The 13864-nt window shown below is 38.0% G+C and overlaps 4 protein-coding genes across 7 annotated transcripts in view; 2 read left to right on the forward strand and 2 right to left on the reverse strand.

Moving 5' to 3' along the window:
- Positions 1 to 408: 408 nt before the first annotated feature.
- Taldo (transaldolase) lies at positions 409 to 3731 on the reverse strand. Its single transcript, XM_071703268.1, has 6 exons — positions 3538 to 3731; positions 1944 to 2067; positions 1555 to 1794; positions 1345 to 1470; positions 1143 to 1279; positions 409 to 982 (listed from the first exon to the last, which is right to left on the reverse strand). The coding sequence occupies exons 1-6, from the start codon at positions 3632 to 3634 to the stop codon at positions 708 to 710; spliced, it is 999 nt and encodes a 332-aa protein (XP_071559369.1). The 5' UTR covers positions 3635 to 3731; the 3' UTR covers positions 409 to 707.
- A 649-nt stretch (positions 3732 to 4380) lies between these two features.
- On the reverse strand, positions 4381 to 7015 carry Ugalt (UDP-galactose transporter). 4 transcript variants are annotated; one of them, XM_071703264.1, is made up of 5 exons: positions 6931 to 7015; positions 6278 to 6365; positions 6082 to 6201; positions 5745 to 5959; positions 4381 to 5605 (listed from the first exon to the last, which is right to left on the reverse strand). In XM_071703264.1, the coding sequence occupies exons 2-5, from the start codon at positions 6294 to 6296 to the stop codon at positions 4958 to 4960; spliced, it is 1002 nt and encodes a 333-aa protein (XP_071559365.1). In that variant the 5' UTR covers positions 6297 to 6365; positions 6931 to 7015; the 3' UTR covers positions 4381 to 4957. The 4 variants fall into 4 exon arrangements, with proteins under 4 accessions (XP_071559365.1, XP_071559366.1, XP_071559364.1 ...); XM_071703265.1 differs by lacking the exon at positions 6931 to 7015 and adding an exon at positions 6758 to 6924; XM_071703263.1 differs by lacking the exon at positions 6931 to 7015 and adding an exon at positions 6739 to 6924.
- Positions 7016 to 9202: 2187 nt separating this feature from the next.
- LOC139770956 (zinc finger matrin-type protein 2) lies at positions 9203 to 11318 on the forward strand. The gene is made up of 5 exons (XM_071703281.1): positions 9203 to 9359; positions 9637 to 9857; positions 10044 to 10117; positions 10211 to 10356; positions 10437 to 11318. The coding sequence occupies exons 1-5, from the start codon at positions 9351 to 9353 to the stop codon at positions 10578 to 10580; spliced, it is 594 nt and encodes a 197-aa protein (XP_071559382.1). The 5' UTR covers positions 9203 to 9350; the 3' UTR covers positions 10581 to 11318.
- A 142-nt stretch (positions 11319 to 11460) lies between these two features.
- Positions 11461 to 13864, forward strand: part of LOC139770954 (proton channel OtopLc) — a 28558-nt gene continuing 26154 nt past the window's right edge. The window contains exon 1 of the mRNA XM_071703275.1: positions 11461 to 13145. Within this exon, the coding sequence (XP_071559376.1) occupies positions 13094 to 13145 (52 nt within the window). The 5' untranslated portion in view covers positions 11461 to 13093. The remainder of the gene's footprint in view (positions 13146 to 13864) is intronic.

Below are 13864 nucleotides of genomic sequence, written 5' to 3' on the forward strand. Positions count from 1 at the left end.
TTTTCTACGGTTTATTAAATTGGAACCTTTGTAAAATGTCATGCCTTTGTTCATGTACATGTGATATCTGTATTTTCGTCGCCCCGTCGGCGTCGGCCTCGTCATTTGCACTCTTCTTGCACTTTTTATAGTTGAATCGAATGACGTGGATCATTAAACATGGCGGCCACTCAAGCGCACGTCATACAAGTTTGAGTGTTTGAACAGATACGGCTTCGCTATTCGTGCGTATCTTGAGATAATCGAATAATTAGAAGATTATTCGCGTATCAGATATATCATATAGGAGCGTTGATATGTTTGCTAATAAATACACTTCAAATAATGGAAAATGAGAAATATTAAATCAACAATATAAAAAAATAAATAGAGCAATTAATTTGGGATCGCAAATTTTAACAAATATACTTTTTCTCTTTTGAAAATTTCTTTACTTCCATTTATTTTACATTTATATTCGCGTTCTGCGATATAAATCCTGCACTTCTAAAAATATATAATCTTTGTTCCTTCAACTTATTCCCTTTTTCTTCACATTTTTCACACACAAGTTGTGATTATTAAAAATAATTACTTTACAGATATGTGAATAACAGGAATGTGTTTGTACATTCAATGTATTATGCCCTTGTAAATTATATTATGTCGCTGTACATATCTAAATGCATCGTCGAGCATGTTTCTGCCGTCACTTTAGCCCTGTCAGTTTAACCCTGAATCTTTTCCTGCAGCAGCTTCTCAAGCTTGCACACGTCAATGGCGAATTTGCGAATGCCTTCGCTTAACTTATCGGTCGCCATTTGGTCTTCGTTTAAAAGCCATCTAAATTCGGCCTCGTCCAAGCTAATCTTTTGAAGGTCACACTTCTTCGCCGATTCCACACTCAGTACCTTGTGCACGGGCTCGTCGCTCTCCTCCAATTCTTCCAATAACTTAGGACTTATAGTAAGGAAATCACAGCCGGCGAGTTCCCTAATTTCACCTAATTATCAAAATATTTAAATCAAAAGAATAGCAACGTTAGCTGAATAATGATATTTATATATTTATTTTTATCCCGTACTTTATAATCTATATTTAAATATTTAAATAATAATTTGTATCATAAAACTATAAAATATTATATGAATCATGATACTTACCGACGTTTCTGAACGAGGCACCCATCACGACCGTTTTGTAATCAAACTTCTTATAATAATTGTAAATTTGCGTTACAGAAACAACGCCCGGGTCCTCCTTTGCTTTGTAAGACTTTTTATCTGTATTTGCCACGTACCTAAACAAGATTCCTTATCTTTACTCTTGCACAAATTTATAAACAATTGAGATTGTGACACTCACCAGTCGAGGATTCGTCCAACGAACGGCGAAATGAGAGTAACTCCAGCCTCCGCGCAAGCAACGGCCTGACCAAAGGAGAACAGCAGCGTCAGATTGCAATGAATTCCATATTTTTCCTCCAATTCTCTAAAAAAAGATTTATCGATGATTAACGAGGCATGTTCATTAATTAAATATAGGATACATATTTCAATTTGGTTTCTTATTTACTTCGCCGCTTGGATGCCTTCCCAAGTCGACGCAAGCTTAATCAAGACGCGTTCCTTGCTCACTCCGAGCTCTTCGTACAGAGCGATCAATCTTTTCGCCTTCTCGATACTGGCTTCCTTATTGAAGGACAATCTGGCGTCCACTTCTGTGGAAACTCTCCCGGGAATTATATTTAAGATCTCTTTCCCGAAGAAAACACAGGTGATATCGAGGGCTGCTTCAACTTGCTCGGCCAAAGTACTGAAAAAGAGAATCTCTACGTTAAACAATATTTAAATTAAATCATGTATAATTTTTAATATTGTGCTTATTTAATCTTAACAACATCGCAAGAAGACTAATAGATTTAACAGTAAGTTAATCACGTCATAATAAATATATATACTTACGACCCGGACTGTTTGCCGCATTCCGCGGCCTTCTCAATTAAATGAGCGTACTTCTTTTGATTAGCGGCAGCGAGGATCAACGAGGGATTCGTCGTTGCGTCTGTGGGCTTAAATTGCTCCATAGCTGTAAGAAGAATAATAATATAATACCGTTAATATAATGAACGTTAATATTAATGCTCATCATTTGCAATGTTCGTGATTATTTCCATTTTATTTTATATTTCGATTACTCCACATTTATATATTCGTTATTATTTGACAATTAAACAATTTGTTCAATTGCTGTCGTTCGATACGCCTCTATCAAGGATAGGAGTGATAAATATTCTATTCTTAGAGGTCAACAAGCCGGGGTCGCGATATTTCGTATGTGCACTGATATCCGTCTTATTATCAGTTGCACAGATACGTAGATCTGTCCAACGTCGTTCGATTTTTCGAACACGATCTATCGGAGGATCCGCCGTGAAATCGCGATAACAATTTCTCAAATTCGAAAGGAATAAATTAAGCTCGCGTGTTAAGGTGAAGGCAAGAAATGCGTTATCGTTAATCAAGTCATCGCGCGTTAATCAAATCAATACGCCGCGTTATCGTCACTACAACGAAGCGTGGACATCAGGCGTGAGAAAAACTCCTTTAGTTTCAAGATAACGCGTCAGCATATGCACGCGTGTGTTATTAATGAGCTACTTTTAATCAAAATCACGTTGACAAAAATGTATATATATAAGGTGTTCTAAAAGTCGCGCAAGTTTTAATACTTAATAGTAGCAATATTTAATAATAGTGCGCCGGGATAATGAATGACGCTCGAGTTGGGCAACAGGATAAAAAAATATCCTGAAAGTTTTAATATTTAAAAGTAGTAATATTTAATAGTGTTTTTAATATTTAATAATAGCGCCAAGATAATGACGCACGAGTGTTGGACAATAGGATAAAAAAATATCCTAAAAGTGGCGTAAATTTTAATATTTTAATAGTAATAATGCCAAGATAATGACGCTCGAGTTGAACAACAGGATTAAAACAATTTCGGCGAATCGTACAATAAAACACAAGAGCGATATTTTAAGATAACCAATGGGCACATCGATACTCTTCGTAACGATCGTGTGATCTTCTATTTTACATAAGCACAATCGTGTATTGTTTCTATGATTGTTTCTTTCTTTCGGAACGAGAATTTTTAAATACATTCAAAATTAATAATTTCGAAAATAAAAAAATATACTCCAAAATAGAAATTATTATATCACCCCTTCTTAGTAGTCGCGATTATTTCGTATCGCGTAAATGATATCGAAATATGGTATATGTACAAGAAAAAACGGATGAAGAAATCTCTCGTATATCTTCAAAATAATCAAGTTAAAAAGAAAAACGAAAACCTTGTAATCATTCATGGTTCGAACAAGATCACGTGGTTCGACGCGCTCGAAAAAAAGTGCAAGCGTGCAAGCCCCCCCCCCCCCTCTTTCCCCGACCCACCGGCGCTTTGCCAACCCCCTCCCTTCCCGCCGACGTGACTGTCGTCGGGTATCCGCCGTCGCCACCGAGGTCGAATTCGAATTTCGACGGGTTTTACCTTGAAAGTCGCCGGTGTCGGCGACCACCGTGGTGAGGTCCTTCAGCTGGCTCAACGAGCTCATGATCTTCGTCTTCTTCGACTGAGGCTCGCTCATGGTCGCCGTAGGTATTTATGCTCGCGCGCGCCTCGAAGATGAGAACCTGAACTTTCGGTGTCTCACTCGCGCGAGTGCTCCGTAAGCACTGTGTGATATCTCATCGTGTCGTACGACGTCTCCGTCGTACGCGCCGATTGGCCGTTCGATAGAGAGTTTCCGGAGCGGGCGCTCCGAAAGACTCGCGCCATTGACGTTCAATCGGCACGCTCGAGGGAAAGGGTCTCGTCGAATGAAATCCGCGATTCCGCGGCCGAACCTCGACGATAGGCCGGCCAAACCCGCTCGGCGAACTCGCGCGAAAGTTAAGAGTGCGCGCGCGATACGAAGCGATTTTTAAACCCGGAACTTGAGATAAAATGAAACAGCAATTGTTCGATTATAACTGATTTGCACGAGCGCGAAAATAAATGACAAACTCCACAAGCGTCTCATTAGTGTAACTGAATTCGATTGATGAGTCAATTAAAAAAAATGGATCTAGTTATGTGATTATAAAGTATAAAATAATTATTAAAACATAAAAAAATAGCATAAAAGTATTTTAAATGTGACGTGAAACACTTGACGGCATAATTTCACCAAACATTTTTTAGATTTTATCTTCATACGGTAGATGGAAGTATAGTTTTATTGATTTATTTTATAGTTTTATATTTATTTACCTCGTGATTACTTAGCAAATATTTTAAAAGTTGGAAGAAGCTTGTTTTCTGGGAAAAAAGGTACTATTTTATACGAGGAAATTCTCATAAAAACTGTATTTATTAAAATCTATTTAAATTAAGTACATAGTGCGAGTATAGTTACTTACTGGCCTATCAATACATTTTTGATCAAACGTATAGAAATGCGTCTTGGAGCTATATAAAAATAAATTCGAATAGTGTATCGTGTTTCTATCTATAACAAACAGGTAAAACTATTACGGTGCGTAATTTCGTTTTATCTCTATATGTTACGTTTGCTATTCTTAACTTCTTGATTTCGATTATCACAAGGTAATTCAGAATCAGAGTCGGATATAAGAACACGATTGCGCTCGTGATTCTTTCGTATGTACAACGTAACGATTCTCTCGTACCTTTTCAGAAGACTCGTGACCGATTATTTTTTCAAAAATAGCATTTGCTAGATCTCTATAAATATAATTTCTTTCTATTTAAATGCATTAATTGTTTTCATTAATGCACTTAAATTGCTTCTACTCTTGATAAGTATTTAAAAGTCCGTATCAATTTAATATTAGTCAATAAGAATTTGAGGAAAACTTATGAAATCGAGTATTACTTCGTTGAAAATAATCTCGTACTTTCCCTACTATCAGACTTTCTCAGCAGACGTATGCTTATCGAGGGCCGCGGGTTTCGGCTGATGGCTATAGAGGAAAATCGAACAGATGACGAGGAGCGCGCCTAGAGTAAACTGGAACGACAGATGAAAGTCGAACAGATAAATGGAAGCTATGCAGGAAATTATGATAGCCAGGGACGTGGCGAATCCTTTCAGTATGTTGTCAGCGTATTTGACTACCATGGCTACGATCAGTCCACCACCCGCTTGCAGGACCACCAGGTAGCAAATGAACAGGTCGTAGCCGAAGAAGAAGCCCTGCTTGCGCATGACATTACCGTCGTGTAGAAAACATGTGCCTAGGCCGAACGGTATGGACAACACGCTCAGTTGCACGTTTCGCATCCACACGGAAATGTCAGAGCCCTTGAGTATCTTCTCGAAGTAAATTCCCGCGAAGCCAGATAGGAAACACGCGCTTAAAGCGGCGGAAAAACCCAGCCAATGGTTTTGTTCGATGCCCGAAGGTAACGGCGCTTTCACACTTTGCGCCAATTGTACCAGGACCACTCCGACGACCAAGAGCACGAGAGCACCCCACTGGGTAGGGTGTAAAGATCTACGTAATATCGTCACTGCGAAGAAGGCCGTCGTCAAAATTTTCAACTGATACGTCACCTGAAGAATATAACGTTCACTTCAAATACTGTGTCACTATAAAGTTGTTGTACATTAATCAATATCTGTTAATTTGTGCTAATTGGTATTCTTCTACATTTTTCAGAACGAGACAAAACATTTAGCAAGACTGTCTTACCTGATGTGTGGCTGCATCCAAATTGGATGCAGAAACATAAAGTAAATTGTTTTGAATAATGTACAGAAGGGATGGCACGCAAACTTTCAAGGTGTCGATAGGTTGCTTCACGATTGTCATATGTAACGCTTTGTAAAATTTCTCAAAGCTTCCCTCTTCGATATATACTAATACAAGGCAGGTAAGCAACTTGACTGCTTCAGCCATCACAACAGCTAGGAAAGAAAAGTGATATTGTTATCTTTATTACATTGAATGTAATAAAGATTTTCTGTTTTAAGATACTGACGATATTAGTAATACTGATTGTATTATTTGTAACGCAGTTTATATTTACCGGTGGAAGAGAGGAACATATCCCCTGCTCTGGTACGGGAATATCGCATGCTGAGGCCAACCATAGCATTTTGAAGCGTGAGAGTAACCAAGCTCACGTACTTCAATGTTTGTCCAGTTCCTGTAACGTACACATATGCCAGAGCGTCGTTCATAAATATTCATTAATGTATACATAATATTAATGATACACTGACTTTGCGAAGTCTTGTTCATGTTGGTAAGGTCTGTTGAACTTTTTTAAGATAACTTGTAGTAGGTATTTTTTCATAAGCTACATTTTTCCTAGAATCATAAGAAGTGCATGTTAATTTTCCATTAAAAAAATATTTCATTATCTTTCTTTCCTCTACCTCTCAACATACGTATAACGGTCAGTTTCTAGTCTAAAGCCATGAATAGAAGAAAGAAAAATGTGTAATACATCTAGGTATAGAATATTAACTACTTTTGAGCTATAAAATTAATTGTCAAGAATGAAAGTGGTAAGAAACAATATGTGATTCATAATCTGCAGAAGAAAACCGATAAGAGACAGCAGAGTATTTCGCAATATAGGAGTGTCACATATGTTTCACAACACAGAATGTTGTTGTCAGTTTACAAAATACATTATCGGATAAAGATAATTAAAATAGAAATTATTTTTTAATTATACACTGCATTTATTTGTATACATGTCATATTGACATTTGGGCACTGTGACAACCAGTCGTGCGAGTTTTGACAAACTAGTCGAAAAATCAAGAGGATCGTCTTGAAGATCCAGTAAAGAAATGTTAAAAAGCTATAACGCGTAAAGTGGAGCAGCTGATTAGCTTTCGAAATAATACTTATCAAAGGTATGCACCTTTCCCGGAATTTTTGTACACGTTGAACTGACACGTTGAACATTCGTACTTCGCAAGAATGCCTAGTTATTTTCCTGTCGACGTCACTGTCGATTGGCCTTGCCCTCTTTGTTTCCTGTTTCATTCCTAACCTATTCGAAACGTGAAATACGATGAGATAAATGTAGATTTTTCTTTGTTATACAGCAAATAATGAATTTCATATTTGTTTGATAGCTTAAGCAGGTAATTGTACGAAAATGACAATAATGTGTTTATCGAATGGTAAAGGCCATTGCACGTAAAATCGTAAGGCCGTAAGAAAATAGACCAATCACACACGATTATTCTTCGAGCTCAAGGAGAATAATCGACTGTGATTGGTCAATTTCTTAATCAATGGTTACGGCTATTAAGCCTTGTGTACACGATACTAGAAATCGGTCTGAGTTTCGATTTAAGCCAATCAACTTGCAGCTCTTACAGAAAAGCAGCAGTTTTATTGGCTTAAATCGAAACTCGGACCGATTTCTAGTATCGTGTACACAAGGCTTTATAAACCAACCCTAAGAATCGAGCAACGCGATTGGTCGAAATCATAGGCTGCGTTCGAAAACGTCACTCGAGTGCACACGAGTATACTCCCTTCTCTTTCTATCTCAGCGAGTTAGAAGGAGAAGGGAGTATACCCGTGTGTATCCAGGTGATGTTTCCGAACGCAGCTTTACTGTTAAGGCCGTCACACACAAAATGCATAACGTCGCATAAGCATAGCATAAGACCGCTGGACCAATGAGCATCTTACGTAAATTAATATGGCGACATTATGCTGGATGCTCATTGGTCCAGCGGTCTTGTGCTATGCTTATGCTACGCTATGCATTTTGTGTATTATAGCTTTACTGTTACGTTCTACGGAAAGTGTGTGTGTGGCTTTAAGCGGGGAGCACACACTTCTGCACAACGCATAAAGGTGCGATTTCACGATGACGCTCGACGCTGGATTCGAGCGTCAAAAAGCTAAACTGTGTTTAGCTTTGACACTCGACGTTCATTTCAGCCAATCCAGTGGTTAGGTTATATTCCGCGTCCCTCTGAATATCACGTGACCAGGAGCTCTATTCTCGAATCGTTTTCATGAAACTCGCATGCGAAATTCAATGCTTTTCAAATAGAAAGTCGCATACGAAAATCATTAGGGCAGGCTCGAGAATACGGTCCCAGATTTGACGCTCGAATCCAGCGTCGAGCGTCATCGTGAAATCGCACCTTGATACGGGCTGTTGATTTATTGGTTAGGTTTTCCATGAAGTAAGGAATAACTACAGAAAGTAGAGAACTTGAAAAGAGAATTGGTCGCGTTCAGCAGACCAAGCCGCTCAGTAGCAGTCGAACGTGATTGGCTCTTACTTTTAAGCTGGCCACACACACTTTTTGGTAACAGTAATGCTAGGTTTACAATGCGAGTCGCAAAGTCGTGAGTCACAAGAATTGACCAATCACAGTCGAATTTGAGAAGAATAATCGACTGTGATTGGTCAATTCTTGCGACTCACGACTTTGCGACTCGCATTGTAGACCCAGCATTACGTTCTACAAAAAATGTGTGCGGCCAGCTTTAGAACCAACCAATCAACGCAGATTGTTGATAAGACGAACTCAACAGTTGTGTCTGCTGAACGCGGCCATTGATTATCGAGCAATTAGGGCTCAGACACAATGACTTTCTATCTTTTTCTAGTTCTAGGAATAGAAAGATTTGACATCCACGATCCACATACTCCAGTCAATGCGCGTTCAGCAGACACAACTGTTGAGTTCGTCTTATCAACACTGACTTGATTGGTTCGTTCTAATGCTGGGTCTACAATGGGAGCTTTCCAGCAAGCGACACAAGTCGACACAAGCATCGTTCTATCTTTCTTTTTTGGCAATGAGTAACAAAGATAAAACGATACTTGTGTCGACTTGTGTCGCTTGCTGGAAAGCTCCCAATGCGAGTCGCAAAGTCGTGAGTCGCAAGAATTGACCAATCACAGTCGATTATTCTCCTCAAATTCGACTGTGATTGGTCAATTCTTGCGACTCGCATTGTAGACCCAGCATAAAAGTAAAAGCCCATTGGTCGCGTTTAGCAGACCAAGCCGCTCAGTAGCAATCAAACGTGATTGGCTCTTACTTTTAGACCCAACAAATCAACGTAGCGTGTTGATAAGACGACACTCAACAGTTGTATTTGCTGAACGCGGTCAATGAAGAATCAAAATCCACCATGGACAGGTTACGTCACGTTAGTGGTATTCGAGTATAGTTGGCGTATCTCTCTTTGTCTATAGTTTGAGTCACAGAAGTGGAAGGGAACATATTTTTGTTAACCTCACATTTTATATCAAATATTTTATTATTGTGACTATTGTGAGAGGAGAAAAATATAGCAAACATGTCTATGGTGATTACTTATAGTTTTATGTCACATAAATGATAATATTACATTTTGATTGTTTAATATAATCTACTTACGTCTCGATTCTTAACTTTTATATTTTATTTTAACCTCCACAATTCGTTATTAATATTTAGTACAATTTTACGTTTCTGAAATTACTTAATTAAACATCAGAAATGTGATAGAAATAAGAATGCATCAAGAAATGTATGGAATAGTATATAATTACGTTGATATTAGTATTAATATATTAATCATCGTTATAACTTTTTTTTCATAGCGACCTGATGATCACCGAAGGAAATGGAACCGGGAGGAGTACGAGAGGATCGCAATTCAAAGACTCCAAGATGAGATTGCGGAGGAAGAATTAGGGATTCCCAAGCAGCCAGCAGTTAAAAGGGAATTGTTGAAGCAAAGAGATTACAAAGTTGATCTCGAATCTAAACTAGGAAAGAGTGTGGTCATCAATAAAAATACGCCCTCGTCGCAAACCGGAGGGTAAAATTCAGTTCCCCAGTTATCTTCTAAAGAATACAAAATACACAACAATTGTATAATTATATTAATAAATAGCATACAAATAATTAGATAGTGTACAATAAAATTGTTCTATATATTCTATTTTTATGCAAAAAATTTCTAATTGATTAGACTAATGACTAATTGTTATATTTTTTTTCATAGGTACTACTGCAATGTTTGCGACTGTGTTGTCAAAGACTCGATCAATTTCTTGGACCATATCAATGGGACAAAACGTAAGTTTGAATATTTCCAAAATTATAATAGAATATATAATTAATTATAATAAAATATTTTTATTTTAATTATTACTTTTAATTGTTCATCAGATCAACGTAATCTGGGCATGTCCATGAAGATAGAGCGATCTACAGTGGACCAGGTTAAGGCAAGATTTGCGCACAACAAAAAGAAGCTCGAGGAAAAAAAGAAAGATTACGATTTGGAGCAAAGAGTAAAGGAACTGAAGGAAGAGGTTTGTTTTTTTCCTCTAAGATCGTGTTTTGAGCTTTTTTTCGTTCAATTGATTAACAAAGTTATTTCTATTATCTATAGGAAGAGAAAATCAAAGAGTACAGAAAGGAGAAGCGAAAGGATAAAAAGAGAAAGATTGAGGAGCTGTCCGAGGATGACGCAGGACCTTCCGACGAGATGGCCGCGATCATGGGATTCTCTGGCTTTGGCTCGAAAAAAAAGTGACTTTGAAAAAGAAAATATTGTTTCTTTGTCGAAGATCGTGGCTGATACGATCTGAAGACTAATAGAAACGAATAAGTGTGACGAACAGTCTTAATTCCAACTATAATTGGAATTCAAGGGGGCAATTTGTAAATATATGTTTATGGTATATTTTTCATTTTTCTAGCATTGTTACAAGAGTTTTGTATTTTAAAAAGCGAGAAAGAAAACTCAATTGCAAATCCGACCAACGTGATCATAACAGATCACATGAGCTTAAATGTTAACTTAAGTAAGATTAATTAAAATTAATTAAGATTATTTGGGTACAAATTCACAATATAATTAATTTAAGTACATCTTTGAAACAACTCTATAATATTTTTGACGAGTTTCTTCACTGCGAAAGTGCAGGACTTTATGATTAGCTAATGCCGAAAGAAAATGTGTCATGCGTGTAGAAATAAAATTTACGAATTAGTGCACATAAAATTCAACAACCGATATTTTCCTCATTATCCTATTTAAATCGCGTGTCATTATCTTAATGCTTTTACAGAGAACTTTTGGTGGATATTTTTTGTTTGTTTTAATTCCGTTGATAAAAATAGTCATATCAAGTTAAAAAGAATGCGACCGAATGTTTATTAATATTCTTGTCGTGATCAGTCTATTTATAGTGTTTTACCGATGAATTTTCTGCATGTGTAATGTATGTGCTACACTGATAGAGATACAATAAACTAAGCACAGCCAGTATTTGTATATCAATTGAATTATTTCCTTCGCAAATGTAGAAACACTTCTGTTGCGCAGTATATAATTTCTACTTCTCGATTCGAAATCAAGATTTTATTAGCTAATATAGGTACCGTAAGACTTTGTATCGATTATAATATAAGTTTTATAATATGTGCTACGCTATGGTCAGTCCCGCAGGAAGCACAGAGGCAATCCATGCAAGTTCAAGTCCTGTGGAACGAAAGTAGTTGATTCTTTCTCCTTTTTCTTCAGTATATTTTCCTTCCGCGGACTCTTTCTTTCTTGAGAGACCCTCTCGCGAGCAAGATAGGAGGGAGAAGATCTCCATGGTAGTCATGGTACTCGTCTCCCACTTCGCGGAGGATCAAATTCTACAGCGGGGCCCACGTTGGGGGCCAGATTCCGGGACCGGAGCGACGGCGCAGTGCCGGTTGATGTGCAGTCGACGTAGCTCTCACGCGGTGCTCTCTCGCAGCGACGGCAATCCGTCAGCCCGTTATTCGAAAGTCCGCGGAAGCCGCGCGTGTCGGAGTCGCGCGTCGTGCCTCAGTCGCTCGCACGTGACTTGCGTGAAGTGACGTGACGTGACGCGCGAGCCATCGCACGTGCCACCGGAGGTGTCGTACATTCCGTTCGCCCTTTACGCGCCCTTACAGTATTTTCCGTAAATTGGACTTAAGATGGACACGTTTCCTCAGGAGAGATGAAAAAATTAGTGAACAATTTTTTGTTGGAAAAATAAGACAAATGTGCTGTTTCTCGGAAAAGAAAATATACTTGGAAGAAGCGAAGGAACAAAGAAGAATGCCTTAGTGTTTGGCGAGGATAGTTTTGGAGAAAAGAAGAAGTGATTGTCAAATGAATTTTACATAATGAATAAATAAATATAAAACAAACGTTACACACTTTAATATTGAGGATAGACACATTCTGACAAAAGTTGAATACATTTTTTGAAAAAAGAACAAGTCCGCTGTGGAAGGATAATTTCTATCTGGAAAAGGATAGGGACTGATCGGTTCATTGAAGATAGATTCGTATTGAGAGTTAGCTCTTCAAGAGAAAAATTCCCGAAGAAGGCTCTACTCGCAAATAAAAGAAATACGAATTGATTGATTGAAGCAAATCTCAGCATCCAGAATAATTATTTTCTCATGAAACGTTTGGAATGACCATTTAAAAAAAGAGATCGAATCAGACATATTGCTACATAGAGAAGAAGAAAGCGAAATATTCAGATAAAGAAATTTTAATATTAATTTATTCTTTTTTATGAGTCTCTAAACACTTATATAAACTTTCCGGAGCAGCTTCTAGCCAAATCTTGAACAGTCATCTTCACTTCTTCGTAAATACATTTTTATTGATTGTACGAGAAGGGCATTCTTAATATCTCTCCACGAGAAGTTTTCAACATTCTGTTAATTACCGCTAATTGTTATTATTACTGTCGCGAATAAGTTAGAGTAGCTTCACGAAAGAAAAACGCCTGACGATACGCCGCTCTCCTGGTGCCTGGATTTTACTACCATCGTCAACCACGAAGGATCTCTCCATCTAATTATAACCAATTATATTAATCAGTGCCGGCTAATGTACGCTCGCGAAAAATGCGACAGGCAGCCACGGCGAATCTATCGGACTTGACACGGAATTCAACGGATTGATGGACATCGACGGCGGTTTTACGAGCGTCTCGATCACGATTCGTGAGCACCGTAGCGTGGCATTCGTTTCAAGTTGAAGAGCGAGACGTGAAGAAGAACGAGACGATGTCGCGAACTCTGCAGCCGATCGAGGAATCCAACCCCGGCAAGTCATCGGGTAAGATCTCGTTTCACCTTTTGATGACGATTTCTTCAGTTAATCTTCCAGAAATCACTGACCTTAGCAACAATTTTCAGATAATTATATTTTGAGAAATTCAATGTCTGTTAATAAAGTAAAGATTAGGTAAAATAGAGATCTTTTACATATAGGCTCTTTTATTTTAAAAAATTAAATTCAGTTTCCTTCTGAAAAAAAGTAGTCAGTAAAATCAAAAAAATATAAATCTCATAAAGAAGGAATTAACATAAAAATAAAATTAATACTGCAAATAAAGTGGCCTGAATTTCTAAAAAATTCAAGACCTTTTCTCTTGGGAAATATCATTTCAGTATTTGGAATCTAACGTTCTTTTCACTTTTCAAATGTGTAAAATCTACGAAATCCTCTGATAAAGAGCGCGTAGTAACGTTTTCTTATTCTAAAACAACGGTCGCTTTCCCTTTTCTTTTCCACGGAAGTGAAAAGGATCGGACACGCACCGTGTTGTTATCTGTTATACGGAGCCTGCCCACGGCTCTTATTTCCAACTCTTGTTTTCGAAACAGCCCGCGATCACTCGTGCGTGATTGAACGGATCGTCTGAGTGGATCCGACGAAACAGGCTGCGAACGTTCGGCAGAAATTTCCGCTTCACGACACCCGTGTTCGGTCAGCGAGACTGTGAAAAGTCGCGAACGGTCATAGAAGAGTAAATTGAAATTTGCATATCGGTA

Source organism: Temnothorax nylanderi, unplaced genomic scaffold (genome assembly GCF_030848795.1).
Source record: "Temnothorax nylanderi isolate EJ_2023f unplaced genomic scaffold, tnyl_v1.0 TNYL_tig0035_pilon, whole genome shotgun sequence".
NCBI lineage: Eukaryota > Metazoa > Arthropoda > Insecta > Hymenoptera > Formicidae > Temnothorax > Temnothorax nylanderi.

Coding starts and splice junctions, on each gene's coding strand:
- Ugalt (XM_071703264.1), bottom strand. Junction 5,960..6,081: donor TATGTTCCTCTCTTCCACCG/GTAAATATAAAC, acceptor TTTCTTTCCTAG/CTGTTGTGATGGCTGAAGCA. Junction 5,606..5,744: donor TGGATGCAGCCACACATCAG/GTAAGACAGTCT, acceptor TATATTCTTCAG/GTGACGTATCAGTTGAAAAT.
- LOC139770956 (XM_071703281.1), top strand. Junction 9,858..10,043: donor CCCTCGTCGCAAACCGGAGG/GTAAAATTCAGT, acceptor TTTTTTTCATAG/GTACTACTGCAATGTTTGCG. Junction 10,118..10,210: donor CCATATCAATGGGACAAAAC/GTAAGTTTGAAT, acceptor ATTGTTCATCAG/ATCAACGTAATCTGGGCATG.
- Taldo (XM_071703268.1), bottom strand. CDS start 3,634: ATGAGCGAGCCTCAGTCGAAGAAGACGAAGATCATGAGCTCGTTGAGC. Junction 2,068..3,537: donor CGACACCGGCGACTTTCAAG/GTAAAACCCGTC, acceptor TTCTTCTTACAG/CTATGGAGCAATTTAAGCCC. Junction 1,471..1,554: donor GAAGGCATCCAAGCGGCGAA/GTAAATAAGAAA, acceptor ATCTTTTTTTAG/AGAATTGGAGGAAAAATATG.